Below are 27,720 nucleotides of genomic sequence, written 5' to 3' on the forward strand. Positions count from 1 at the left end.
CTGGATCTCGTCATTTTCATCGCTTTCCACTCAGACCCGTTTCTGCCGCACTCTGCAGACAGCTATACAATTAACAACATGCCCCTCGTCGCCCAGAACCCGGTCCCAAGGGTAATCCTTGGGTTGATGACCTATGGTAAAGACGAGTCGAAAGGCGGTCGAGTTACATCACTAGAGGAATTCAACAAGCACCTGGATTACTTCCAGCAACAAGGCTTCAACGAAGTCGATACTGCGCAGTTGTACATTGGAGGAACCCAAGAAAGGTTCACGGCGGAAGCGAAGTGGAAAGACCGAGGTCTAACCCTTGCGACAAAAGTCTACCCCGTGGCTCCTGGTGTCCATAAGCCTGATGTTCTCCGCGAGAAGTTCGAGACATCTCTGAAGGAGCTCGGGACAAGCCAGGTCGATATCTTCTACCTACACGCAGCTGACCGGTCTGTCCCATTTGATGAAACATTCGAGGCTGTCAACGAGCTGCACAAAGAGGGCAAATTTGTGCAACTGGGATTGAGCAACTATACTGCTTTTGAGGTTGCAGAGATCGTCACTCTCTGCAATGAGAGAGGCTGGGTACGACCGACTATCTACCAGGCCATGTACAATGCTATCAGTGAGTTTATGACGGCAATTGAACCGGACGAGTTGTTATCAAACTGAAACATACTGACGTATTATCTAGCGCGCTCAATCGAGACTGAGCTGATTCCGGCTTGCAAACGTTACGGTATTGATATTGTCGTTTATAACCCTTTGGCTGGCGGGATCCTCTCTGGCAAGTATAAAACGAAGGACATCCCCGCAGAGGGCAGATATAGCGACACCGCCGCAAGTGGTAGCTTGTACCGTAGACGGTACTTCCGCGATGCGACGTTCGAAGCCTTGTACATCATCGAGCCTGTAACGCAAAAGCATGAGCTTACACTGCCTGAGACAGCCTTGCGTTGGATCCACCATCATTCTAAGCTCAACATCAAGGACGGTCGAGACGGAATCATTATTGGGGTGAGCAACTTCAATCAGCTAGAAAGCAACCTCAAAGATGTTCAAAAGGGTCCCCTTCCCGAGGAGGTAGTTGAGGCGCTAGACAAGGCGTGGTTGGTTGCGAAAGCGACCGCTCCGGATTACTGGCATCTTGATCTCATATATACATATGACACCCAGGAAGCATTGTTCAAGCGAAAGTCGAAGGCATAGACAAGACAAGAGATATAACTAGTAACTTACATATAATACACCCCGATTTTGAAAATATCGGTCATCAAATGCCATATGAGTACGTACAAGGGGCAAATATGAGTCACGTGAAAGGGGTGACGATTCACTAACCAAAATCGAGCGTTCTAAACCGGTCTTAGTAAGTAATCGTCACAGGCACCGTGGCCAGGCAGCTGAGTGGCACCTGCAAGTCTCCATCTCCATCCATATTTAGCCCGTCCCCCAGAACTTCTTACTGCTGCGCTGTCCACTACTACTCTTGCGATTATTGCACTGACTCTTTAACGGTCGATGGAGATCTGCTGCATCGTGACCATATTTGCTGATTCAATGGCGATTTATGCCACCTAACCTGTCTTTCCTATTTGGTTCTTTGTGAATTTGACGGCCTTCGTGTCCTCAGTGTTCTCCGACCCTTCAATGCGACTCTGTTCATCGCGAGGAAGGAGTTCTTGCGCCCTTCGCTCTTTGGATTCGTGACCTGCTTTATTCTCGATATTTATATCGAGACTACCAACACAAGGTGGCTTTAGGCGGCGAGGAACCGTTTGACGGTGACGAGAGGAGAGACTCAAGTCTGGCTGTCGAATCGCGCAACTCAAATGATATTGAGATGTCTATGACTCGCACAAGCTCGCATGGACCATTTGATGGCCGGTCCCATCAACCGCTGCTCGACGATGAGCAGCAGGGACGGATATCAACTGGTGGATTTGGGTACGGTGACGTAGAAGGCAGGCCTATGCTTCACCACTCGAGACGATCGACAATGCGCAGTAAAAGCCCTGATGCGCTTGCGAAGCAGCAGACCCGCCAGAAGTATCTTATAGCTTCGGGATTCTTGCTGTTAAGCTTAGCGAGTTTTGTGGTCCAGACGGAGACGGCTGTTTACATTCAGCATGATCTGGGGTGGGACAAACCATACTGCATGCTGTAAGTAAAAAAAAAAAAAAAAAACCTAAAAAAATTTAAATAACCAAATAAAAGGAGGGATTCGTTCTTTGCTGATTATTTTCTGGACGATTAGGTATCTTACGCATGGTTCTTGGTTTCTACTCTGGCCGGTGCAACCTCTTGATACTTCGATCACAAAAGCGGAAGCTCCTCTGGGAAGCGTTCTGGCGTCGTCATATCTATCTGCTTCGGACAACAGGCCGAATGGTGGAAACTCAGGATTTACATCCAACTTCAGATACTCGCCGATCACCGGTTCCTTACCTCCTTAAGACAACGGCTTTTGTGACGAGTGCTCTTACGGTAGCTGGCGGTTCATGGTATGTCGCGGTCAATTTGACAACTCCCAGTGACTTGACAGCGATCTACAACTGCTCTGCCTTTTTCGCCTATGCATTCTCGATTCCGCTTCTTAAAGAAAAGCTGCGGTTAGATAAGGTCTTTTCAGTGGGCGTGGCGATAGTAGGGGTTCTAATTGTTGCATATGGAGGTAAAGACGACGGGAAGGGTATAGACGACGGAGTAAAGCATGAAGGAGGGTCTCGATTCTTGGGGAACGTCATCATCGGTATCGGCAGTGTGTTATATGGCTTATACGAGGTGCTGTACAAGAGATTCGCCTGCCCCCCGGAGGGAACAAGTACGGGCCGAAGCATGATCTTCGCCAACACGTTTGGGAGTCTCATTGGATCCTTTACCCTTCTTGTCCTCTGGATTCCATTGCCTGTCTTCCATATTCTTGGCATTGAAACGTTTCGCTGGCCGACTGGCGAGGCCGCATGGATGCTTCTGATATCTGTCATTGCCAATGCTAGTGAGTTTCCCCCTCCCCACACAGGAGCCCTGGCGCGCCAGTAAGGAAACACATACGACTCCTTATGGTGTATGGCCCCTGACGCGAGCAACCAATCGCTGACAATGCGCCTCGTCCCCTGCAACAGCCTTCTCCGGGTCCTTCTTAGTTCTCATCTCTCTCACATCGCCTGTTCTCTCATCCGTGGCTTCTCTCCTCACCATCTTCCTTGTCGCCATCGTTGACTGGTTTCGAACTGGCCAACCCCTGCCCATGGCGTCCATTCTCGGCGGTATTTTGATCATGATAGCTTTCTTCCTCCTGAGCTGGAGTACATACCGAGAGATGAATGAGGAACGCAAGCATAAGATTCAACAGGACGACGTTGTTTCGGAAAGCGATGAATAGACTAATCTATACTACTTCGTCTAGAATGGGCTGGTTGGAAATTACGTTCCCTGCATAAATATATATATATATATATTCGGCGCGGCTTTTTTTTTTTTTTTTTTGCTTTGATATACGTTGATTGGGTCTACTCGACCACAAGCATACCAGGTATATACCATTGAGGCGTTTGGGTTATTGCTTTGCTGGGTTGGAGTTAATAGCTTTCAGTACAAATTGATCAGCGACTCTTCTATGTGAACTTGGGAACTGAATTCTCGTTGCAAACCCCGCCTATGAGGTATTCCACAGTACATTAGATGGACAGAACCCTTTATAGAAAGTAGCTACTCGGCCGACCTGATACAAAGTGCCTGTGCCGAAGATGCTATATGTATATCCACAAGAAAGGAAGGAAGCAGGTTTTGAAGGTGCTTGAGGCAACGGGCAACCCAGCACAAAATGAGGTGAGCTCGAGAGTTCCTTCTCGGATACAAGAATAAGATGAGCGAAATGTGATGAGAAACAAGAGCGCTTGTGGTAATCGAAGTAAAGCATTGCCTTGAGAGCACTCTTTCTACCTTGGACCGAGTTTGGCGAGCGCGCGTGCTCCTTGTTCCTCCCACTCTTGCTTGGTAACCCACATGTCTTCCTTGTCTGCGATCTGTTTCATGATACGGTAAGTAAAGGGATGAGCTCGGCAGTAGAAAGGGAACCATGAACGTACCAGATTGGCGAGCACAGCTCCTCCTAAAAATACCATGTGCCTCCGTCGGGGTGGGTCCTCGATGCGGACTTTGAATTTCTGTTGTGTCGAGTCAGCACGAGCTTAGATGACTGAGCAGTTAGTGTGATAGATGACGTACGCTCAGCCGTTCTGGATCGCCTTTGAGTACTCGTGTCAACCACAGCTGCTTCAATTCCTTCTCCAGCCGTGTCGGTAGACCAGGGTACATGCTGCTCCCTCCGCTGAGCACGATGGCTTTATATAGACTAGAGCGGACGTCGACATCGGTGCCTTGGATGGTGTTGAAAAGCAACTCAGCCATACCAGGCTGGTCAACATCCACCAGGTGCGGCTGGAAAAGACATTCAGGGGCTTCAAACCGCTCGCTACCGACTCGGATGACACGGCCGTCTGGGAGAGTGTAGGATTCAACTAATACAGTGGTCTCCTCGGAGAGTTTCCTATCGAGTTCGAGGTCGCAGGACACATAGGCGAGCTTCTCCTTCATCTGGCGCACGGTCTCGAAGTCGGCTGTACGGTTCAGCGCATAACCGCGGCGGAGTAGCAGCGCGATGAGGTTCCGAGTGACATCGCGACCTGCGACGTCCAGTCGGCGGATGTGGTGATTTAGAACGGTAGATTCATAAACAGGAATGATGTGGGTGACACCGTCACCAGAGTCCACGACAACTCCGCTGCTGAGACCTAGAGTCCGCCAGATCAGCAACTGAGTAATTTTCGGTTGCCTCTGCACTGACCTTGAGCATATAGTGCAAGGACCGCTTGGATAGCAACATATACTCCGCCGAAGTTATAGTGTTCCAGCATGATCTCCGCCATCTGTTCGCGGTTCTTCAGCGGGTTCATAGGCGGCTCAGTGAGGAGGATCTTGCGGCCGGTAGGATCTATCTTCATCTTATCGTAGAAAGTGTAGTTCCATAGATGTTGCATGTCATCCCATTTCTTGACGATACCATTTTCCATCTACATAGCGGTCATAGGAATCAGCCCCAGAGTGTAAACACACTACCATTGGGAATCTGGGGAGCGGAACTCGCGAGCATTCCATGGCGAGGTGTAGAACGAGCGGGATGTGGACATACAGGGTAGCTGATCTGGAGCATCGATCTGGCGGCAGCGGCTTCATCTCCGCACATGATATCCTTGACAACAATATCGCCAGCCTGTTCCTCCGTTCGCAAGATGGGCCGCCCCACTATCGAAGGGAACTGGTGCTCGGGGAAGTTCTGTAAAATAAGAGTAAAGTCATTACGGAGCCCTAGACTGAGAAGAGAAACTCGAGGACTTGACAGACGTACCTGCGCAGCATATCCGACTTTGAGGAAACCCGTTCCTCCGTCGAGCACTGCGAGCTGTTAGTGACGCTGCTTGGGACAGGCATACATAGCAGTAGAAACAGGGGTCAGAGCTTACCAATGGGCATGTTCGCCATGATGAATATAGGAACTGCTAAGTTGAAGATATGTCAATCAATTCGAGAGAGAGAGACAAAAGAGATCATGAATATGAGGTCCAGCCGTGGGGAGAGCTGGTGATTATGAGGGGGAGGGAGAGCAAGTTGGCGGTGCCGCTGCTTGCTGCTGACTGACGACGTTTATGCCTTGTTGCCTCAGGCACTATTAACCAGGCAGCCCCAACCTCATTAGTTTACGTTTTCGTTCTGGAAGACAAATTTTGCTCTCGAAGTTGAAGGGATTAAGAGCTAAATTGAGATTTACGTTAAAGTGATCGGACTGGACATCTGGTTCTGTTTCTCGACCGAGACCGGAGCCGCTTATCGATACCATATAAGTCCGAGCTATTTAACCAAGGTACAAAGTATATCTCCAACAGCACTTCTTCGCGTGACTTTACACTGCACCTGAACTCATTCTCTTATACCATAGAGCACAATGAGTCGAATCGGCTGGGTAAGTAATTACTGGAAAAGAGCATAGCCCATATTAACCCCTATAACAGTATGGCCTCGGCTCAATGGGCCTCGCAATGGCCACAAACCTCCAAAAACACCTAGCTACCAAGAGCACGCTGAACAGCCTCCTCTATTCCAATCGGACAATGTCCCGCGGCGAATCCCTCAAGGCACTAGGCGCCAAGCCGGAGACGAACTTCTCCAAGCTTGTCTCGCAATGCGGCATTATCTTCACTATGGTATCTCCTATCCAACTACTCTGTTCTTTTTTTCTTGTATACCATGCGGATAGACTAACAAAGACAAGGTTTCCAATGATGACGTCCTGCGAAGTCTCATCTCCAGCGTCACAGAAGACCCAACCCAGTCTCTCAAGGATAAGATCTTCGTTGACTGCTCGACCGTCCACCCGCAGACAGTGGGCCTTACAGTCGCAAAGTTGAAGGAGAAGCAAGCCGATTTCCTAGCAGCTCCTGTATTCGGCGGTAACCCTATCGCCGTAGATGGAAAGCTAGTATTTGCCATTGCAGGCCCGAAACGTGCTTCTGACATTGTTAAGCCGCTGATTCAGGATATAATGGGGCGGAAGGTGATCGACTGTGGAGAGGATGCTACGAAGTCTTCCATGCTGAAGATAGCGGGGTGAGTATACCTTCGCCATTTAGATACCAAATAGATGCGAAATCCACTCGCTAACCGCGTTGCGCGCCCTGGGCTTAATAGCAACATAATAACTATCAACCTTATGGAGGCTGTCGGCGAGGCCCAGGTCTTTGCTGAGCGTACAGGTCTCGGATCAGATGTTATGGAGAAACTCATCGGGGAGGCTTTTGGTCCGGTTGCTGGAGGGTATTCGAAGCGGTACAGCCTCTACCTGACTCCTAATATTACGGCATAGAGCTATTGTACTGTACTGACGCTTTACCCAGTCTCACTACCGGAGCCTACGCACCACCACTCGACTCCCGTCCTGGATTTGGCGTCTCCCTCGCCATTAAAGATGCGAAGCATGCATTTGATATCGCGAAGGAGAACAATGTCAAACTTCCTGGCTTGGAGGTCGCTACGAAGAATATGGTTTCTGCTCGTGAATACGCCGGCCAATGTCTAGACAGTAGTTCTATGTATGGCGTCTTGCGGCAGAAGGCAGGGATGGAGTTTTGGAACGAAAAAAGTAGGAAAGGTTGAATGTTGTACAATTAAGGACTTTGTGCGCTGCATAGACGACTATATATATGGGACATTTTAAGTGTTAGAACATTCGCATTCACAGAGCATACAGTTGTGATTCTTGAATTATGTCTGATGTGTTATGGGTATGGTCTTCATCCCTTGTATTATCCTATCCAGTACCATTTATAAGCCCCGTGGAATCTTTGACCAATGTTTCAACGCCGCAAAAAAGGATGCCCGTCACCTCCGCTTTGCACAGTATATTAAATCCATTCAAGCCAGCTGTCATGTTGACCAGGATCCGAATATGAAAAATCAGATCCATGACAAAACGTTGCCGCTTATATTTTGTAAAGTGTAGATACAGTTGAAGGAAGACAAGCTAATTATGCAGGCTTTATCTTGGTAGTTTCGACCAGTTGCGGAAATGCCTCCGCGAACGCTGGTCCAAGAGTCCAGTTATTAATATCCGCAAAGTGTCTCTCAAAAACTGGGTTGATGATCAGTTCGTCAGTTTCGCCAGTGGAGAGAAGACAGTCCGTGGGCTCATAAGGCCAATTAACAGAGAGAGTTCTTGTAAAGGGAATGAACCAGTTATCAAATGGGTACTCATGGTATGACATGACAAGCCGATCACGCATCCGTGGCCAGGGAAGATAATCGATCCATGCAGGATGCGGCGTGAGCAGTTGCGATGGACGAGGAGTCAGCCAGTCCGGTAGCCGGTGATAGTTTTCAGCTGTCGGATATATTTGCCACCGCATGAGGAGGAACATGGAATAAAGTACAGCAACTTGTTCGGGGAGTGAGGAGATATCTGGAAATGTACGGAGGATATCCGTGAATACTTTCGAGAGAGGATGAGAGTAGACACTCTTCTCTGGGTTGAGCAAGGAGGAGACGCTCGGATAGGCTGGCCCAACGAGTTTCTGCTTCGGAACCCCTTTTGCGGCCTCCCTTTGCCGGTTGTGGAGGAAATCGAGCAGAATCGCATCTAAAGTACAGGTTGGCGCGATATTCCGGACTGGAGTCATGTAGGCTGGCAGTGGCTGGTCTGTCACGGTGCCAACTGGTGGAAGAGGAGTACTGTAAGCCGACGAAATGCTCGATTGAGATCTAGTAACCTCTGAAGGACGCCGAAAGCCTTCCATCTTGGGTACTTGTTGCGAAGGTTCAAGTAAGAAGCCGAAACCCATTCTTTCGTCACCCCCGAAATCGAGACCATGAAGCAAGTTGTGTCGTTGGTAATCGAATGCGAGCCGCAAAGACGCATTATTCCCCGCTGCACTGTCGCGCCGGGAGCCCAGTGTCGGCGCCGAATGAGTTGACGAAGGTGTCTCTACGCTTGCGACGGACTCGGTATAGGAGCGATCTACTGTCGCAGACCTGTGAGGATTTGGCGGCAAAGTATGGACCTCTAGAGGTGGAGATGCTGAGGGTATAAGTGGCACAGTCGGCCTAGCCGTGGTAGGAGCTGTTACCGGAGGCACTAAAGCGTGACGTTAGTTATTGGTATTAAAAGCCCAAGAACTCCAAAGAAAGCAAAGCAGACACAATCAACTCACTTATTGAATCCTGCTTTCCTAGCAGTGGTTGAATAGTGTCTACGATTGCTCTCAGCCCTCGCCGAAGCTCCCTATTCTCGGCAAGAATAGCTTCATTTTGCTTCAGCGCAGCCTGAAGATCTAGGAAAGGTTTTTGCGAAGAAAGCTCGCGAACCCGTTGCTCCAGATTTTCAATATGTGTCTTCGTTCTCTCTCTGATTGCCCGTTGAGCTTGGCGATCGTTTGCCCGCTTCTTAGCAAGCTGGTCGGGCGTGAGGTTAGCAACCCCGCGGGCGGAGGTACTGTTGAGCTTGCGTTTTCGGCCCGCGGCGGCATTTCCCACCGGGCTGGGGCTATTGTTGGAATTACCGACAGCAGGGTTGGAGCATAGAGCATCAGCTGAGGTCGATGTTACCGCAACGGGAGTAGGAGAGTCCTCCAGCTTCACGGGTCCTGAGTCATTCGCAGCTGTCGCATTGGTGGTCGGGGGGCGTTGGATGACAGGCAGCGAGGAAGACGAGAGTTCTAGAGCCGACGAGGGCGCCACATCAGAAAGGGGAGGCAGGCGGGTGGCCATTGCCTACTCGCGGCAAGATATCGAATTGTAATTGCCATTCAAGTTTGCAGCACGAGGGTAAGGAAGAGGCTGAGGGTGGACGCGGATGGCCCACGGGCGGGATCTCCTTGATCAGCGGAAGAAGCTTAGCGGCATTGGGGAGCTTGATTCAAAATAGAAGATCAAGAGACAATGACGAGCAAGATCAGGAAAGACTCAGGTCGAGATGATATGAGAGCATTAAAATAAGAGCTCGGATTGATGATGGCCTATTGCTTGCAACAGAAAAGGATGACGAATTGGCGATAGGTACCGGCCCGGAGGGGTGGGCAAGATAATGTGGTCCTTGCCCCGGCTTGGACGTCTCAATTCATATGTAATATGCAACCAACCGATTGAGTCCAATTTCGTCTAGACTGCAGTCCTGGATAGGTATATTCCAGATTATGTCCTAGAGGAAAACTGCCATGACTACTAGGTGGTGCTATCATTGTGTTTTAAAATGCAATCTAGTATACCAAAGACACCATACTCCACATAAAAACCCCAAGAACTCCAAGCATAGATTATTTATTTTCGCTTGCGAGTACAAAAAGTACGAAACATTTGGGGCTCAATCAATCCTGGGTCATGGCAGTGGGCTGATATGCCAATTCGTCTCTCAGAAAAAAAAAAAAAAAATAAGAAACAAAATAGTCGCCAAAACCAATCAGAGCCCGAATGAATAGACAATATCGCTGTGTCATGTACAAGGGGAATCATCTCCATCGTATCTTTATGTTGTATCATTCCATAATGCCCAACCAAAGGCCGAGAAGAGAAAGAATAGACAATCTAGGGTCTAATCATTGAATCATATGGCCCATTTTAGAAATCTGTGTCCAAGAAGTCAGAGTCAGCTCAGTCTTCAATGTTTCAACAGGTAGCTAGCCGTTCAAGATATATGTAAACTTGCCTTTGTTCGTAAATAGCCTTCGACTTCCGAGCTCTTAATGCCCATCTTACCGCCAGTCTGCCACGCCAAAGGCACCATCGGAACACGATCCTTAACAATTACCTCACGCCCAGGTCCTTCAATTGCTCTAACTTTATCGGGATTGTTTGTAAGTAGGCGAATCCCGTGCGGATTCGCATCTTTGCCCAAACCCAGATCAACAAGCATCGCTGTAGCGAGTCCATAGCTTCGAGCATCGGCGGGATGTCGCAGCAAAAGGTTGGCTTCAACAGTATCAGAGCCCAAATCTTGAAGGTTGTACGCTTTCAGTTTCTCCCCCAAACCTATACCTCGGCCTTCTTGACGAAGGTAGATAATGACACCACCAGATACATTTGACGGCACAGATCGAGACTGCTGGGAAGCTATCTCGTTCAGTGTTTCCATGGGCAGCGACATTAGCCTAGCTGCCTCGTCGAGCTGCTCTCCACAATCACACCGAGCCGACCAAGCTGTCTCCCCCGTATAGCACTCGGAATGGATCCGTACTAGTGGGGCTTCGTTCAGTCGTTCCTGCATAGATTCTGTATTGTGCACAGCACCCCCCTCAGATCCTTCAATTGACCTATCTGTAGCACTCCCCTGAGTCGAATCATGCCAACTGCTCACGCGTCCAGGATGCAGTTTGCCAATATAAGCTCCACGAATCATTCGATCCATTTCCGTTTCTCCTGGTTTCACCCTGTCAAGACTTCGGCTCCGAATGGTGTTCCCAAACACAATAGCAAGATGTTCTTTGTTGTCTATGTCATTATGGTACAGGTGTAGAAACATCTCAGCGCCGGTCGTTGTGGGAATGCGGGCGCGGACAATGCACTCCACGTTGGGGAGGCGAGGGAGGAGCTTTGGAGGTTTTGCATGGGAGACAGGTTGTGGCGAGATTTGTTGAAGTAACCGTTCTGTGTTCAATGTGCCGCCCGGTGTGGCTGGGGGTGTGAATGAAGGAGAAAGAAGCGAAGCAGGCACACCAGGTGTCAAATCGCCGGGCGTGCTACCCATGGCACCGACTTCGGGAAGGTTTCCCAACGTGAATTCATTCGGTTGAACACTCGTAGACGATGTTTGCTGTTCTGATGTGAGTGATATGTCGTCGACTGGCGGTGCGATCGAGGCTGACTGCGCGCCAAAATTTGGAGAGGCATGAGACGGTAAATTCGCCATCGTGATGTGAGGATTCTAGAGCGATATACAACCGAATTCCACCAACGCTGGATCAGTGCGCATATCAAGCCTAGTTCCAGTAATTGAATAAAGGGAGATCGGGCTCGGACAGCAATAGAATGCAGCCGACTTAACTTGCATTGACTTGCAAATGGTTTTGTTATCAGGCAAGCTGTCGTCGGACCGAATGGTGGATTTAGAGCCGCGGGATGTACGGCGGGATCGGGCGGGGAGCGCTGAGTCAGCACTGGATGACAACAGCTTAACGTGGTTGGTAAGCGAGCTGCGCATGTAAGCGAGCTGCGCACCCAACCACTTTTTTACATGCTGACGCGGTCATCTATCTTCCAACAGCCACCATGCCCCGAGTTCGCGTTAGTTCAAGCCAAAATTGCCATGAGAAGGAAGGTCGGCTCCTACTGGCTGTACAGGCTATTAAAAAAAAGGAGATTACATCAATACGCGAGGCAGCACGTCGCTTCAATGTGCCTGAATCTACACTACGTACGCGACTACGCGGGACTACAAATCGCGCCGAATCTCGCGCAAATGGCCATAAATTGACTGAGATTGAAGAGGAAGTGCTTAAGCAGTGGATTCTCTCTTTAGATCTACGCGGAGCAGCTCCTACAAAAGCTCATGTACGAGAAATGGCTAATATTCTGCTTGCAAAGCGTGGTTCCACCCCAATCCAGACTGTCGGCCAGAAATGGGTATATAATTATACTCAACGCCACCCGGAGCTTGAGTCTCGCTTGTCAAGGCAATACGACTGCCAGCGAGCAAAGCAAGAGAACCCAAAGGTTATTCAAGCATGGTTTAACACCGTACGAGCCACAATCGAACAATACGGGATCCTACCGGACGATATCTACAACTTTGATGAGACTGGCTTTGCAATGGGCCTTTGTGCACATCAGAAAGTGATTACCAAGTCAGAGTCATGTGGCCGAAGACCAGTTCTACAGCCAGGAAACCGTGAATGGGTTACTGCAATTGAGTCAATCAGTGCTTCTGGATGGGCACTTCCACCAACACTTATCTTTAAGGGCAAGCAGTATAACCAAGCATGGTTTACAGGCCTTCCGCCCGACTGGCGATTTGAAATTAGTACAAATGGATGGACAACTAATGAAATTAGCCTTCGCTGGCTTCAGAAGCAATTTATCCCGTCAACAGAGCATCGTACGCGCGGAAGATATCAACTTCTAGTTCTTGATGGCCATGGAAGCCATCTTACACCAGAGTTTGATCAAATCTGTACAGATCATAATATTATACCACTCTGCATGCCGGCACATTCCTCCCATCTTCTACAACCACTGATATTGGATGTTTTGCAGTTTTGAAGCGCTCGTACGCCAGCTTGGTTGATCAGAAAATGCGGCTTGGCATCAGCCATATTGACAAACTTGATTTCCTTGCAGCCTATCCACAAGCTCGAATCAGCACATTTAAGCTGGATACAATCAGAAACAGTTTTCGAGCAGCAGGACTAGTGCCATTGAATCCTGAACCAGTGCTTTCAAAGCTTAGTATTCAGGCTCGTACGCCTACACCCCCTGGAAGCCGTGGCAGCCAGGCAAGCACTTTTTGCCCACATACACCAGCAAATGTTGATGAGCTTCTAAAGCAAGCTTCTTTACTCAGAGATTTTCTCAAACAGCGCTCAAAAAGTCCACCATCACCGTCCCATAATGCCCTAAACCAGCTAATTAAAGGCTGTCAAATTGCAATGCAAAAGGGCATACTATTGGAGCAAGAGAATAGGGCGCTACGTGCTGAAAATGCTATACAAAGGCGAAAGCGAGCTCGTACGCATAGATGGATAGCTCATGATAATGGTCTGTCTGTACAAGAGGCTACAGAGCTCGAGGAAGCTCATAATGCGTCTTTTCAGGCAATACCTGGTCCATGCGGGCCACCAGCAGAAGGTGCACAAACACCAAAGGCACGGGCATTACCTACATGTAGTACCTGCCATAGAATTGGGCATAGAAGAAATGCTTGTCCAAATAAATAATAATTAATATAAAGGCGTTGTGGTTGATTAAAAGGTCAAAATATGGGAAATCTGTATGCAGGTGCGCAGCTCGCTTACATGCGCAGCTCGCTTACCAACCACGTTAGGTAAATCCACAGTCGGCCAGGAAGGCTTGCGAATATTATCTAGCACCTTCTATTGCGGAGTAGCTAAAATATAGGCATACTTGTGGACTTATTACACCGTAACGCCATCCAGACCAAACCAAACAACCGAGCCAAGTAAATATGCAAAATAAAACGAACTAAATGATATCAACGTAAAGGTTCCCTGAGCGCCCAAACCGCATTTTCACTTGCCACCTATGTCTAGAACAAACCGTCGGTCTACCTCCATCTCTTTGTCATCTTCCTCGCCTTCAAATTTGAGACGGTAGGTGTCTTTCTTCAAACCCATCACTTCTGCACGGTAGAATGTGGTTGTGTCAGGGTACCGTGCAAGGACTTGTTTTCCAACTGGGAACGAAGGCAATGCGGACCCTATCCGTGGAATTGGAATCAAGGACACCGCCGTAGTCTTATAGACAGCCCCTTGTTCGCCGTTCTCGTTGGGTTCCGGGTCCTGCACGTCGTATCTTCACGAGATATGCATCGGTCAACCGTGCGTAAAAAATGAAGATGTATAGATCTGACCCACCTTTTCTTGTTTCCCTCACCTGTTATTCCCTTTATGATACACTGGATGCCCTCACCCTCCACGCCTTGCTTGTTTTTGTTGTGTTTGAACACAACCTCGGCGCCCACAGTTAGCTGCCCGTTGCGCTCTGCAGGTGTGGCTTTGGCGCTTTCAGCTCCTTCCTCAATCTTAACCTGCACATTGTCACGAACTTGGGTGCTGGACGCGCTGGTGCTGCGCTGCGTACCACCCTTAGAGCGGCCGCCTTTGTCAGAAGGACCGCCTACCGGCCCTGGTGAATCTGTAGCAGATCCGTCAAAGTCATTTCGCTTCTTGCGGGACTTTGACAGAGAAGCCGCACGGCTCAACGGGGCTTCTGCCTCCGAAGCCTGCCGAAGTGCAGTCAGTAGACCCAAGTTCTTGATGACGTCGCTTGGTTCATCTTGCAGGATAGCCCTCTCCTCTTCGCATAGTTTGAGCATCTGACGGTAGAGGCTATCTAGTTGATTGTGCTCACTAAGAGTGGGTTCTGTGTGCAGAGACCAGTAAGCTATTTGAACATAAAGTGCTCTTCTGAACCAATGTTTCCATATGCTCAAGATGGAAGACGGCTGGAGCCGCGCAGATAGAGGTACTACTTACTTCCTCCCTCATTGCCAATCTTCTCATTCAGAGCCGCTATGTGTTCCGCCAAGGCTTTCTGTTTATCATTCTTTTCTTTGGCTTTGCGTAAGTCCTGAAGAATCTTATTCCACATGTCAGTCTCCTCGTTCGCGGCAAGGCCATTGTCCCTAGGCATAGGGGGCCCTCTAGGGCGATTCCGAGACATCTTCGCAGGGGGCTTGGCCACTTGAACGACCACCTTTGGCCTGGAACCTGGATTACTGTTTCCGGCGGCCTTCGGAGCCCCCTCGGGAGACCGCTGCTTCTTGATGTCGAGGGCGGCCCACTCAAAATTGGAAATAATCTCCTGACAATTGGCGCTTCGGGTGCCGCGAGCTGCTCCCTGCCTTAACGAGTGTGGGCGGCCAGCGGAATCGCCCTGGGGTTGTTCAGAGTGCAGGGCACCTTGGATATGCGGTTGATTGGGGCCCGGACGAATCGATGTAACCTGCAATTGGGATACTGGGCGGCGGCGGCTGTTCTTGGCGCCTGTCGAGCGAGATTCCGGTGCTGGGACGCATTTGACGGGCCACGGCCGATGATTGGATGATTCCATGTTGATCACGGGGTCAGCTTATCCGTGACGGATGCGGTGCGATGCGGTGGCCGAATCAGGCAAGTCTAATGATTTAGGTCTTGTTTATTTCGAGGGGTAGAAGACAAGCTTAGCCAGCTCTGCTAATTCTACCAGTCCAGATAAAAGGCAGACAGCTTCTGTACGCAGGAGAAACACAGAGGCGGCGTCAAGAGTAAAAAACAACATATTTGAGCAGCTGCGAGGCAATTACCAGAAATCCACGCAGTCAATTGCCATCAGATACCCCGCTCTTGAGCTCATTCATCTACACAACACAGCTCGGTGTGTGCAGTAGCTTCTTGTCTTCGTGAAAATGCAGGTACCGCTTCTACGTCTCCAATGTGGTATGTCTGTTCTCTCGTTCTCTCTTTTTGAGTTGACGCTAATGAATGTGTCTCATAGGCGTAAATAGCTACGACTGGGGTAGGGTCCCTCCGTTCGAATCGCCGTTTCATGTACATGTCTAAGCTCCCACAGGCAAGGTTGGCCCCGAGTCAGCAGCTGCAAAATATGCAGCGGCCACGGCGCCCTCCGATTTCACTATTGAAGCAGACAAACCTTATGCAGAAGTGGGTGTTCTAGGATGCCCGTAGTCGACACAATGCAGTGGACGAGAAGCTGATCCATGATAGCTGTGGATGGGAACCCATCCCTCTCTTCCCTCGAAGGATGTTGAAACGCAGCGAACCCTGCTCGATATGGTCCAGGATAACTTGGCTTTGATGTCTCCGGAAGTTAGCGAACGATATGGTGGCAAGCTTCCATTCCTCTTCAAGGTGCTGTCGATCCGTAAAGCTCTCAGCATTCAGGCCCATCCGAACAAAAAGCTTGCGGAAGCTCTTCATGCCCGGGATCCCCGAAACTACCCCGGTAGGTAAATCCTCTCTATGTGGTTCTCCTTAATTGACCTTATCAATTCAGATGACAACCACAAGCCAGAGATGACCATTGCAATCACGCCTTTTGAAGGCCTGTGTGGCTTCCGACCTCTGGCTGAGATTGTCCATTTTCTTAAAGCCGTTGCGCCCCTTCGTTACCTCATCGGCGTACAAACTGCAACTGACTTTGAGAATGCGGTACGCGGCTTTGAAAACACCGAGGATCCTGAACAGACAAAGAAAAATAAAGTCGCGCTGCGAACTCTCTTTACCTCATTGATGCAATCTGCCTCCGAAAACATCGAGCAAGCCGCGAGAGAGCTCGTTGCAGCTGCTCAGAGCTCCCCAGAGACGTTCGCATCGCTGGTCAATGCTCCTGATACGAACCCTACTAACGCCGCTGAGTTGGCATCAATCATAATTCGACTAAACGAGCAGTTCCCCAATGATATTGGCTTGTTCGTCTTCTTCTTCCTTAACTTTGTTCGTCTCGAGCCCGGAGAGGCTATGTTCCTCAAGGCCGACGATATTCACGCCTACATCTCCGGCGATATTATCGAATGCATGGCATCGTCCGACAATGTTGTTCGTGCGGGATTTACACCCAAGTTTAAGGACGTGGACACTCTCACTGAGATGTTGACGTACTCGTATGCGCCAATTGACGAGCAGAAGCTGCAGCCTACGGACTATCCATACACGGTGCTGAATGCTGCGGCGTACTCGAGTGCTTCAGATTCGCTTCTTTATGATCCTCCAATTGAGGAATTCAGCGTGGTTAAGACGTCCCTCCGCCGCACAGGGGCGAAAGCGACATTTGATCCGCTGACTGGGCCAAGTATTTTGATTTGCACTGGGGGTACTGGTAAGATCTCGGTAGGTCACAAGACAGAGGAAGTCAAAGAGGGGTATGTGTTCTTTGTAGGCGCAAATGCCGAATGCATCATTGAGAATACCGGAACTGGGTCGGATGAGGAGAATGTTTTTACTACATTCAAGGCTTTTTGTGACTTGACAGGAAAGGAGGATATGGCCAACGGACACTAGGGCTACAACTGCACGTATGAACAAAATTTAACGAATTCTGTTTGCTTCTCTGTGCTTACGACTCAGTAATGCTTGTTTAATATCGTTTTGTAGTTCCTCCGCCGGGTCCACCCACAGCGCCAATTCCGCAGCCGAGGTCCTCAAGGCACTGAACCGGGGATAGCTACAGCAACCCCTCATTGGATCCAAGCCCCTGGCGCATTCTGATGGCTTCCAATACATCAAAATGCGGGGTTCAGAGGGGGAGATCCTTCAAGATGGAATTTTGACACGCCATGACCTCGTTCCGCGTCTGATTCAAAACCCCGCTAGCTGCGCATACAAGTCTTCAAGTTACCAGCATAGCATACCCCCAAATTCAGCCAATTCAACAGCCTAATGGCATCCTCTCTCTCAGACGCGCCTCTTTCCTTCTGGGAGAAGGCCGACCTCTTCGCAGGCAATCTGTCCGTGCTTGGGACCGTTCTGTATAGCGTCATCACAGGCGTGTTCCGAGGTAAAAGCGGAGCGAAGACCTTTAACCACCATATCGCTCACGCCGCAGTTCGCAAGGCCATCACGCGGTTGTCTGTGCGGCAGCTTCAGTGGGTTTACCTGGTTCTTATGCTGGCTCTTCTTGCGCAGAGTTTGAGTAGCTACACGGGTATTGCAAGCAGCTTCTAACTCAATGTTTACTATAGATCCCAAAATGCAACTACCATCCAAGCGTATGAAACATACATGAAGCAGAAGAATCTCACCCTAGAGATTGTGACACTCAATCACGGCGCCCACGGCCTCTGGGTTGGGAATAAGAATGCCAGAAACGTTGTTGTTTATTACCACGGTTTGTAGACCCAACAGCACAACAACCTGACAGAACTAACAGCGAGCCAAAAAGGTGGCGGCTTCGTCCTCCCTGCCGTCCCGGGACACTTCATTTTCCTTGGTGAGATCCTCACGGAGCTCAACAAAAACGGCCACGACGTCGCCATCTTCTTCCTCTCATTTACCCTCTCCCCACCCGGCGCGTACCCAACGCAACTGCGCCAATCCGTCGAAGCCCTCCGGTACATCCTCGCCGAGGGCAAAGGCGGACGAGATCCATTGAATGTCCTCATCGGTGGGGACTCTGCGGGAGGGAACCTAGCTCTCTCTGTGCTTTTGCACCTCACGCATCCCCACCCAGATATTGACCCATTGCCACTGAAAGATGGCGCCGAGCTTGCCGGGGTCTTTGGCTTTGCGCCCTGGGTATCGTTTGATCTAAGTGGGAGGTCTATGGCCACAAATCAATACAAGGATATCATTTCGTCGCAGGGCCTGAAGGTCTGGTCGAGGGAGTATCTAGGGAAGAGGCAGGAGGGTGATGCGTGGAGTGAGCCAGCGAAGGCGCCCACTGAGTGGTGGGTTGGTGCAAAGGCGAAGAGGGTGTTGATCCTTGCTGGTGGCGACGAGATTTTGTTGTCAGCAGTCGAAGAGTTTGTGAATAGGTTTAAAGTAAGTTTTAACATTTCCCTGAGGGTTTTCGGGGACTCTACCCCAATCTAGCACGTGATGCTAATACTGAATTGCAGACCGTCGTTCCGCAGACCACTTATGTGGTCGGATATGAGGATACCCATGTATCTCCTGTTTACAGTGGAACAGGGTTGGGAGGTCCACAGGCTCGTGGGTTAAGGAACTGGCTTGGCGCTAATCTTTGATCCGAGTCGTGTATTCTTCAGCCGCATGTGCTTTATTCGGTAGACATGAAGCCCAGTAATCTTCATTAATTCAAATAATGCTGCGATGTAATGTGTTCGTTCAGATTCCCAGGCTACACCCAGGAAAAATGAGATGATAGGAAGTAATGTACCGTCTATGAAAGAAAACATTGGACAGATGGTTCGGCGTATCAAATTCATGAAATAAAGACAGGACTAATCATATTACCTATGAAGAAACCTTGGCGGAGTATTTAGCAGCAGCAGTATCGAAAAAGTCACTCTTCTCTTGGATGTCAGCCAGCAGTGCATGCGATGGCTCAACCAATTGAAGGCGCCTATAACGAAGCCCGTTAGTAAACTCCATACGACCGGAAAGTTCGAGTGAAGCATACTTCTCCAAATCCTCTGTTGGCTTCCCGATCAGCACGTTCAGAACAATCGAGTTCGCAATCAACCCCGCCTCATTAGGGTATCTCTCAAGAGCAGCAGATATTGCAGCCTCAGCCTCCGGCAGCCGACCGAGATGGATCTCTGCGACAGCCTGTCCAATGATCGAAAGCGGTGCGGAAGTGCTATCGACTGAAGCGAGTTCTTCGTAGACATAAAAAGCGGATTGATACTTCTCGCCGCCCTACAGTTAAAGATCGCTAGGTCAGCGGGCTTCATGCAAGGTCCAAGAGTCCGGAGAAAACATACAACTCTCATTCCAACCCACGACTCAGCAAGATTAACCAGCAGGGAATCCTGCGCCCACCGCTTCGCAGCCTGGACCTCCTTTAGTGCCAAATCAGACCTGTTTTGCTGGAGGTGAATCTGAACAATTAACGCGACTCTGCAAATCGTCAGCTAAGACCGTCCCATATAGCCTCCCAGGCATGCTGAACTCACGCCTCTAAGTTCCCCTGGTGCTTTCCCAGTAGTGCCAACGCCTCCTCACTTTTCCCTACATTCTGCAGCACTGTGCCCCCTAGAACCTGCACCGTTGCATCGTCGGGATAATTCTCCGCAAGATCTTGGGCTAGCTGTGTCGCGGCCTCGGCATTACCGGCAGCGAACTGCGCGAGGGCCTTGACGGCGCTGAGACTGGGCGACTCCTCAGTCTCGCCTTCAATGTCGGCTAGGACATCATCTGTGTTGCCAAGGGCAACTTGGGCGCGGAGCTTAAGGATGCGTGCGGGGAGGGCGTTCTCAGGGGAGAAAGAGGATGTGTTGAAGTCTATGACGGATTGGTATTGGCCTTGGTGGAAGGCGTTGTGGATGTTGATGAGTTCTAGAGTCGAGGGAGTTAGTGGAGGGAACGGGGAAAGGGGTTTAAAGTGATAAAGTGATGGGAAGAGTGCTGCGTACCGCCTTCTGCAGAGAATGGATCCATTGTGACAATGGGCTGTTTAGTTCTTTTAATTGTGAATAGTGACGGAGCTCCTTGTTGTTGCGGAATGGAAAGTAGTCAAGTTGGCTTCCGCAGATCATGTGGCAAGTGGGCCGAGCTGGAAGGGCAGGTCTCCCGAAGCATCTATACAGAACACCGAGTCCGAGTTTCAGGCATTAATTTGATAAAGACTACTCGCAAGAATTTGAAGTTGCAGAGACAACTCTTAGTCGAAGAAGCGCCCCAGACGCCTCAATAAATCGATTGCTAGGAGTGTCATCCAGGACACGAGTGACTAGTCAATAGGTCGTAAAACGAAGATGTTATGTTTTCTCTCCAGGAGACCATGGTTTCCCAATACTCAAACAGACACCTGAACATGGCATATTGCCCACGATTTATATCCGACAATGCAAATGCTTCCGTGTGAGCAACCCTAATGCTAGCCATGCCTCAGAGGAATGACACCTGACCTTGTACAATGAGTCCGGCTCGTATGCCAATGCTAAGGAACAAATGAAAAAGGAACCCAGACAATTCTCACATGTCGATGCAGCGCAAAAGTAATACAGGTAAGTGTAGGAAGAGGGGTATCGCTCAACAAAGAGATATAAAGCAATGAAAATGACATCAGGATGCGCCTGCGGCACGCGTACTCGGTGCACAATGTACTTCCCGCTAAAGAACAATGCTGGGCTTCCAAAAATAGAGAGGCCGACTGTTACAGTCAAGCTGTGTCTTGAAAGCTCCGGTGACATTGACTCCCCAAACGCCGAATAAACAAACACCGGAATAAGGGGGGAAAAAAAATGAAAAAGAAGAAAATGGGTAAGACATTGAAAAGAAAGAAACAGTAGATGAACATGTGCTGGGACGTCACATTGAAGAAAATGGCGGAGCTCCGCAATATGGTGTTGCGAAATATGTGAGAGAATGGTGAGGCACACACAGCAAATTATGACGCCGTTGAGGTGGTCGAAATGGTTGGGGTCAACGCCGGAGATATCTCTTTGCCCTCTAGACATATTGGCGTCTCAGTTCCCTTGTCTGATTGATCTTGCTTCTCCCGTTCGGTTGACGAGGTGCGCTTGAAGACCGTTTGGCCGATTTGACGAAGTATACCCAACCGCTCGGCTCTGAGTTCGTCGGCATTCAGTCGGCGAACAGAAATGGGTTCCTCTTTCGAAATCTTGCAGAACAGGGTTGAAAAGATATATTGATCACCGCTTCCATCATACAGAGGAAGATACCGGTACCCTTGGGAGAGGCTGGTGAGCTTAGCGGTGAACGTGGCCAGTTGAACACTGCCGTTGGTTCCCGTGCTTCGGCCATCAAGTGAGCTCCAGACAGTCCAGCGAACAAACACCAAATCCGGGTATTTTGTCTCCAGTGACAGACGAAAACTTTCGTTGAAGTTTGGGCTGTACCCGTTCCGTTGCTCAATCTTGGTGCGCCGGCGATGCGGAAAGCCGATGCCTGACATGCCGTTTCGGGCAGAAGCGTTCATGCCACCTTCGCCGAATGCAAAGCTTTGACCACGATCGTCCGCACTAAACATCTCAATTTCGACATATGGATTGATGTTCCCGTCCGAAGACATATTTTGTGGTCGGGGGAGTTGCTGAGCGGAAATGACATCGACGGAGAACCGGACAAGTTTCCTTTCCGTGATTCTCGTGTCTTTCTCTGATGAGACAACACGGAGAGACTCTGGCTTGAGCACATATCCAGTACGGTCGCTTCCTGCAGCAAACATGGCCTGATTCATCTGCATACCAATGTCATAAGTCTGCCAGTTGAGCGCAGCCATCTGGACACCACGTCGCCAGAATTTAAGGGGGTCGAAGTTAGACGATCGTAGCCGAAAACCGGAGGGATATACCCGCGTCAGATATTTTGAATTATGCTTCTCGAAAAGGGCCTTGTTGCTGGGCTCCCGACAAATACTTTCAAAAGACCGCTCGGCAAAGGAGTAAACGTGGTTGAATGCTTGGCTCTCCGCAGAGGCAAAGCTATGCCATTTGTAGCCGCGTGTGTACACTCCCAAGTCGGACAATGGCTTAGTGATTTTGCTCTTTTGCCGCCTTCTTCTCTCTTTCCTGACGGAGACAAGACCACCGTCACTGTCCTCAGTGGCGCTGCTGATGCTGGTGGTAGTCAATGACCTCCTCTCGGGTACCAAGAATGGACCCGGGCAATCTGCACCTATTGTGGGTGGACTTGAAAGCGACGGAAGGTTAGGTAATGTAGGTCCATCGGACATCGAAGGGCGAATGAAAGGAGAACTTGAGCTTCGCTTCCGACCATGAAATGAAGTTATTGGGTCTTGTCGTATATTTTCCGTCTCATCACACGTCTTGACCTTGATGAGAATACGACGCTTGAGCTCTTCTGGCGAGGGGAGAACGAATGAGTTAGAAAGCGGCTCTAAGATCAGCTTTTCTCCGAAGGTCTCCTTCATGATTTTCACCATAGCAATTTGCTGTTCAGGGTTGCAGTGCACTTCAAGGGATATGACGAGTGGAAACTCGCTAGAAAAGAAGGCGTAGCGGTTGATAACGGTGATACAATCGGCAAACAAGACACTAGTGGTCATGGTCCTTCCATGAGACACAATGGGCCGACCATCTGCACCATCCCAGCAATCTATCTCTATACAGCGGCATCCCTGCGTTAAAGCGCTTATATACGCTTCGGTGCTAGAAGACCCTGCGACTTGTCGGCCAAGAAGATAGGTGTTGTGGGAGCTTGAGATAAAATATTCGTTCAACGGCCGGTCAAATCTGGACTGAGGCGAGCGAGAGGCATACACCCCATTGCGGGCAGAGGCAAGAAACGAGGAGAAAGCATCGAGACTCATGCGAGAAGACTGGTCCTCAGAGCTCGTACCAGTAGGGCTTTGTGTGCGCGATTTCGACTTTCTGACAAGTTTATCAAAGACAGATATCCAATACGCGCGGTCAGAATCTATATCCTCCTTCTGTACGTCGCGAAGGAAGATTAGAAACTCCTCCAATGTCAAGCCCTCACGATGATCGTCGGCGTGGCTCCTGAAGATCTCTCGGACATCCCTTCGCTCTCTTAGACGTGTGACGAAGTCTTTGAATTCATCGAAATTGAGCTTCCCGTGCTTGCCAGTATCAGCCTTCAAGAAATGAGCGCGTAACATATTCTGGGAACAGTTAATGTGCAGACTTTGACAAACGCTTTCAACGGCTGCGAAATCGAGCGTCTCTGTGTCTCCTGCTTTCATTCCATTTGGAAAAAGCCTCGTCATTTCGCGCTGCCAGTGAGCTTTTAGAACCGATTCATTTTGGTTTGAGGCTGCCAGACCAGCCATAAGCCCCACCCGGTACCGCGAAATATACTCCAAAGTCGTCGTCCAAAGTTTCAGCAGACGTTCGTTTGGGGCAATAAGGTGTATCGTCTTGACTGGTCGGCCTTTGGATCGCTCGGCATCCGCGATCACAATTGTAAACCATCGATTCTCCGCATCTTGGGAAACTTGATGCTCTTCTCGGTAATTGCGTGCATCTGCACCAACCCGAATCTCTTTGACATCGTCGATATAGAACCGCTTGGCTGGATTCGAGGGATCCCAGTAGACTTTGCCTGCGTCTAGATTGAGTAGAAAGCGTACTTGCTTTCTTCTTTTTTTCGTAACTTTGGTGAGAATAGTTCCGCGCTGAATAGCCGAATCTACCGTAGGTGCAACGACAGCCGGGTTGCGGGGAACAGTCGGAGTATTGTCGTTTGGAACACTAGACGCCTCTGAACCGGCCCATCCACCTAACGCATCGAGAGCATCGTTGCTGTCTTCTTCATAGCTGGAATCAAGGGCACTGTCGCGGCCAGTTTGCGTCCCAGTTTTACTATCACTGCGGCGGCGCATAATGACAGGGCCGGAGCTGCGGTCACGTTTGTCGTTGTGGGAATTCGAAGTTCTTCGTCTAGTGAGCTTATTCGCAGCGCCTCTAGAGATTCGGCGCATCAAGCCCGTACCCTTGATAGAGTTTGGGATAACCGTATCTCCCGGGTAGGAAGCACTGATGGTTGCGGGGACAGCCATGATGCTATCCCCAAGCTCTAGAGAAGGCGCAGAGGTGGGAGGAAGTGGTGTAACTCGATCCCGAAGGGAGTCGACTGCTGAGAGGAAAGGGGTGCCCAAAGGGCTTGAATCATTTGACGGAGTGCAAGAGGGAGGTAGAGATGTTGGAGTTGTTGTGTATGAAGACGCGTAGGTAGGTGCCAGAGCAGCAGGTATTGCTGATGAAGTAAAAATATGATGTAGCTTAGGCCTGGGGCGTGAAGCAGCAAGCTTTAAACTTGCTTGAGGGTCGCCATGAACGGCCGAGGTTGATGAGGTAGCTGCATAAGTCATTGCGGCTACTGACTAGGGGGGTAATCCTGAGCTGCAACCGTAAGATTGTGGCCCTGTCGTGGGTCGAGCTAGAGTCTTGAGTCACCTGGACTCGTGCAAAAACGAATAAACAGTGAGGCGGGACCCGAGTGGCCGTGTTGGGGCAGGGCTATAGCTGATGTGCAATACGGAGCGAAAGATCGAACGTGTTTGGCTGGAATTATGCAAAAGCCACGTCCTTAGCGGTATTGCTCTGTTTTTGATATCTGCATTTTGGCCTGCCTTGGACGCGATGCGGAGAGCCCTGCCTGAGAGCACTCGCAGTGAACGGGATCCGATTTCCTAATAACAACCAACACAGGCGCCTAGAGTCGTGTAACAATGGCTTTATCTGGACGCCTGCTGTTCGTTCTCGCTATCAGGTTCACTCTGACAGTCTCTGCGCCTGATGTTCTTGCGCAACTGGTTCGAGACACGATAATTTCGCAGACGTCTCAGTCCTTCTCTAATCACCTTTCGCTTCTTTTGTTTGAGCCTGGTTGTCGTTCAGCCCTCTTTGAGTGGTTGATCTTTCTAAAGACGCGGGGAAAGCTGTTATCCTGTAGGTAAGGAAGCGTGCGGAGACCGACCAATTGCTAGTCGCGTTGCTGAAGGAGTGAAGTAACCCACCGGGGGGAAATAAGCAAATAGAGAATGAAAAGCAAGGAAATTAATGGTAAATCAAAATAATATGCAAGTCAGTAGTGGTGTCCGCCCTGCACATGTACTCTGATGGTAGCAGAGCCCCTCCGCAAGTGTCTTTCACGGTGACAGCGATTGGAGGTAAGAGATTGACGTCGGCTCTGGTTGGTGAACTCCACAGGTATGCGCAATGGCACGAGAGTCAAGGCGGAATGCTCAAGGATGAGCTCAGGCAATGGGGGTAAGCGTCGACGAGGGATGAGCACTGCCAATGCAGGATCGCCTGCCAGCGCAGTGATGCAGGCGGTCCAAAGCGGAAGGAAGAGGACGAGCTAGATATCGGAGATTGGACCGAGGAAAAGATGGTGAGGGTTGTAAGCGTTTAGTGCGAATTAGGCGATCCCTGAGTGTCCCAATTTCTTGCAGTTACTTGAGCAAGGACCTGCAGCAGAACCCGCAGGGATGAATGTAAGAAAGAGAAGATCATGCGACGAAAGACAGGGCCGGCGCTGTCCTTTGCTTAGACTGCGGGGAGTGAAGAAGGTTGATTCGGGAATCAAAACGAAGATGTCGGGAAGCAATATAAGAATTTCTCGATGTTCCGGATCTCCCGTAGTGTTTCTGAATCTTGTTCTTAGTCGATTCCGCGGCAGAGCTGAGGTTGGGAGAAGGAAGCGTCAGAGAAAGATTTTGGAAGGGCTTAATTATTTCGAGAAACCGATGGATGTTTCAGTTGAAAGAAAGCTGAGAGAGTGGAGCCTGCGGTGACGTACAGTATTGCCAGGTATTGGTAATGAATCAACCGGTATGGTATCGGTAACGGTCACGTTGGTAATGCTTGTCTTCTATCAAAAGGAAAAAAGCAAAAGGAAAAAAACAGCAGCTGCGAAGAAAGATATACTGTCTCCGGATATACTCCAGAGTGTGCCGAGTCTTAAGCAATTGTGATATAGTCTCAAGACCTTAGGGATGGTCGCTCAGCGGTAGTGGCGTCAGAAGAAGTGCCAGACTCGAGAGTAGATTCGATCACACCGAGTGGGCCTTTGTCCGGGTCTTTCTTTGGTTTACAGAGAAAGTCTGAAAGGAGAGGAGTGATGGGAAATATGGTAGCGAGGGGAAAGGCCGGAGAGTGAAGGGTGGTAGGCGCCTATATACCCCGTACTTCGCGATGTTAGGCTGAGAAAGGGATGATGGTTTAGGTCGGCATGTATGGGGTCTGCCTTTATCCATTGAATTACGGTCTAGTTAAATACTAAACCGGGTCATTATCACAAGGTGTCTTCGTAGTGAGGCTTACGAGGGCGATAGCAAGTAGCAGCACATTTTACTGTGCCAGAAATGGCGGCCCAAAAGCAAGACGGACTAATCAGACACTTCATGGGAGTTTCTTGCTCACCGTTTCAATGCCTATGCATTGTGACTGGCCACGACTGACCCAACTCTACGTAAAGATTGACCGTGCCACGCTCACTAGAGAAGCAAACATTCGCTCGAATGTGTCTATTCCCTGATAATCGCATCGTTCGTCATGAAACATGTATATCGTACAGGGCTGACTATTCCGCCAGCAATACGCTGAATCAACACTGTGGAATGCGTTTCAGGTTGTTAGGAGGGACGATATCAGCACTCTTTACCTTTTGTTGATAAGATTTACATTTCGCATCCCGAGTCCCTGAGCTACCTACTCCACACGGTAGAGTCAAGGGACACAAGGAAAATACCCCACAGAAAATCTTTTGTTCATCATAATCAACCCGAAAGCCAAAACTCACTCCTTCCATTCTTCCAATGACAAGCTATCTAATGGGAACATATGGATGCGCATCTTTGTCTGCTAAAGGAGAAAATGCATGACATATGGTAAGAATGAAGGATGCACACTGTAGCGAATAATGACAAGTTTTTCTGTGACAAGAATTTATTCATGTTACAGAATCTTCTACGCACCAACATCATGGTTCTCTGGGGTTAGTTTAACTATGTGGATTCGCTATGGGGCTATCTTACGGGATGCAGCAAGGTTGTATTGTCTGATTTCAGTTCCGTTATTTGGTCAATAGTGACTCACAAAGCCATCGGCCATGGCAACCCAAATGCTTTTAAATACCGAGGTGCTGCGACCAGTGAAGGACATTCTCAAACCACATTGCCGGAGGTGGCATGGATCCAGGATGATGTCGGATGAATTCTTAGAAATACGTCACCTGACATCGATGATGCGCTGTCTTGTCGACGGTTGGCTAAGGATATAGACCATTCAGGACGGAGCAGGAAATAGCCCCTCACACATTTTGTCAGCTATTGGTCTGGGTTATCTGAAATCATCAGGAGAACAAAGCTGAGCCGGGCAAAAGG

The 27,720-nt window shown here is 49.6% G+C and overlaps 12 protein-coding genes across 12 annotated transcripts, besides 1 other annotated feature; 6 read left to right on the forward strand and 6 right to left on the reverse strand.

Moving 5' to 3' along the window:
• Nucleotides 1-27,720: part of a sequence feature (contig 1.10 1..175166(-1)) that runs on past both edges of the window.
• On the forward strand, nt 79-1,197 carry ANIA_00675 (aldo/keto reductase family protein; the record flags this gene model as incomplete). Its single annotated transcript, XM_653187.2, has 2 exons — nt 79-613; nt 683-1,197. 2 exons carry the CDS (start codon nt 79-81, stop codon nt 1,195-1,197), a joined length of 1,050 nt encoding a protein of 349 aa, XP_658279.2.
• Nucleotides 2,257-3,373, forward strand: ANIA_00674 (DMT family transporter; the record flags this gene model as incomplete). The annotated part of the gene is made up of 3 exons (XM_653186.1): nt 2,257-2,492; nt 2,523-2,986; nt 3,114-3,373. 3 exons carry the CDS (start codon nt 2,257-2,259, stop codon nt 3,371-3,373), a joined length of 960 nt encoding a protein of 319 aa, XP_658278.1.
• ANIA_00673 (actin-related protein 2) lies at nt 3,628-5,624 on the reverse strand. The gene is made up of 7 exons (XM_050613346.1): nt 5,514-5,624; nt 5,399-5,445; nt 5,183-5,326; nt 4,838-5,063; nt 4,219-4,784; nt 4,080-4,157; nt 3,628-4,016 (listed from the first exon to the last, which is right to left on the reverse strand). Exons 1-7 carry the CDS (start codon nt 5,530-5,532, stop codon nt 3,930-3,932), a joined length of 1,167 nt encoding a protein of 388 aa, XP_050469170.1. The 5' UTR covers nt 5,533-5,624; the 3' UTR covers nt 3,628-3,929.
• Nucleotides 5,993-7,200, forward strand: ANIA_00672 (NAD(P)-dependent oxidoreductase; the record flags this gene model as incomplete). The annotated part of the gene is made up of 5 exons (XM_653184.1): nt 5,993-6,010; nt 6,060-6,251; nt 6,305-6,654; nt 6,736-6,861; nt 6,942-7,200. The coding sequence occupies 5 exons, from the start codon at nt 5,993-5,995 to the stop codon at nt 7,198-7,200; spliced, it is 945 nt and encodes a 314-aa protein (XP_658276.1).
• On the reverse strand, nt 7,368-9,565 carry ANIA_00671 (bZIP transcription factor). The gene is made up of 2 exons (XM_653183.2): nt 8,751-9,565; nt 7,368-8,674 (listed from the first exon to the last, which is right to left on the reverse strand). The coding sequence occupies exons 1-2, from the start codon at nt 9,304-9,306 to the stop codon at nt 7,572-7,574; spliced, it is 1,659 nt and encodes a 552-aa protein (XP_658275.1). The 5' UTR covers nt 9,307-9,565; the 3' UTR covers nt 7,368-7,571.
• Nucleotides 10,153-11,599, reverse strand: riboB (GTP cyclohydrolase II; the record flags this gene model as incomplete). Its single annotated transcript, XM_653182.2, has 2 exons — nt 10,291-11,599; nt 10,153-10,160 (listed from the first exon to the last, which is right to left on the reverse strand). The coding sequence occupies exons 1-2, from the start codon at nt 11,438-11,440 to the stop codon at nt 10,153-10,155; spliced, it is 1,158 nt and encodes a 385-aa protein (XP_658274.1). The 5' UTR covers nt 11,441-11,599.
• On the forward strand, nt 11,791-13,463 carry ANIA_00669 (uncharacterized protein; the record flags this gene model as incomplete). Its single annotated transcript, XM_653181.2, has 2 exons — nt 11,791-12,700; nt 12,784-13,463. The coding sequence occupies exons 1-2, from the start codon at nt 11,800-11,802 to the stop codon at nt 13,461-13,463; spliced, it is 1,581 nt and encodes a 526-aa protein (XP_658273.1). The 5' UTR covers nt 11,791-11,799.
• ANIA_00668 (SAGA-associated factor 29 family protein) lies at nt 13,776-15,318 on the reverse strand (the record flags this gene model as incomplete). Its single annotated transcript, XM_653180.1, has 3 exons — nt 13,776-14,058; nt 14,121-14,649; nt 14,742-15,318. The coding sequence occupies 3 exons, from the start codon at nt 15,316-15,318 to the stop codon at nt 13,776-13,778; spliced, it is 1,389 nt and encodes a 462-aa protein (XP_658272.1).
• Nucleotides 15,653-17,281, forward strand: pmi1 (mannose-6-phosphate isomerase manA; the record flags this gene model as incomplete). The annotated part of the gene is made up of 5 exons (XM_653179.2): nt 15,653-15,683; nt 15,742-15,767; nt 15,822-15,908; nt 15,972-16,209; nt 16,261-17,281. 5 exons carry the CDS (start codon nt 15,653-15,655, stop codon nt 17,262-17,264), a joined length of 1,386 nt encoding a protein of 461 aa, XP_658271.1. The 3' UTR covers nt 17,265-17,281.
• On the forward strand, nt 17,643-18,949 carry ANIA_00666 (putative 6-hexanolactone hydrolase; the record flags this gene model as incomplete). The annotated part of the gene is made up of 4 exons (XM_653178.1): nt 17,643-17,848; nt 17,945-18,090; nt 18,133-18,743; nt 18,821-18,949. The coding sequence occupies 4 exons, from the start codon at nt 17,643-17,645 to the stop codon at nt 18,947-18,949; spliced, it is 1,092 nt and encodes a 363-aa protein (XP_658270.1).
• Nucleotides 19,179-20,345, reverse strand: ANIA_00665 (protein aneA; the record flags this gene model as incomplete). Its single annotated transcript, XM_050613347.1, has 4 exons — nt 20,300-20,345; nt 19,841-20,222; nt 19,649-19,784; nt 19,179-19,583 (listed from the first exon to the last, which is right to left on the reverse strand). Exons 1-4 carry the CDS (start codon nt 20,322-20,324, stop codon nt 19,179-19,181), a joined length of 948 nt encoding a protein of 315 aa, XP_050469171.1. The 5' UTR covers nt 20,325-20,345.
• On the reverse strand, nt 21,277-24,702 carry ANIA_00664 (protein plcA; the record flags this gene model as incomplete). The annotated part of the gene is made up of 1 exon (XM_653176.1): nt 21,277-24,702. The coding sequence occupies one exon, from the start codon at nt 24,700-24,702 to the stop codon at nt 21,277-21,279; it is 3,426 nt and encodes a 1,141-aa protein (XP_658268.1).

Source organism: Aspergillus nidulans, chromosome VIII (assembly GCF_000011425.1).
Source record: "Aspergillus nidulans FGSC A4 chromosome VIII".
NCBI classification, from domain to species: domain Eukaryota; kingdom Fungi; phylum Ascomycota; class Eurotiomycetes; order Eurotiales; family Aspergillaceae; genus Aspergillus; species Aspergillus nidulans.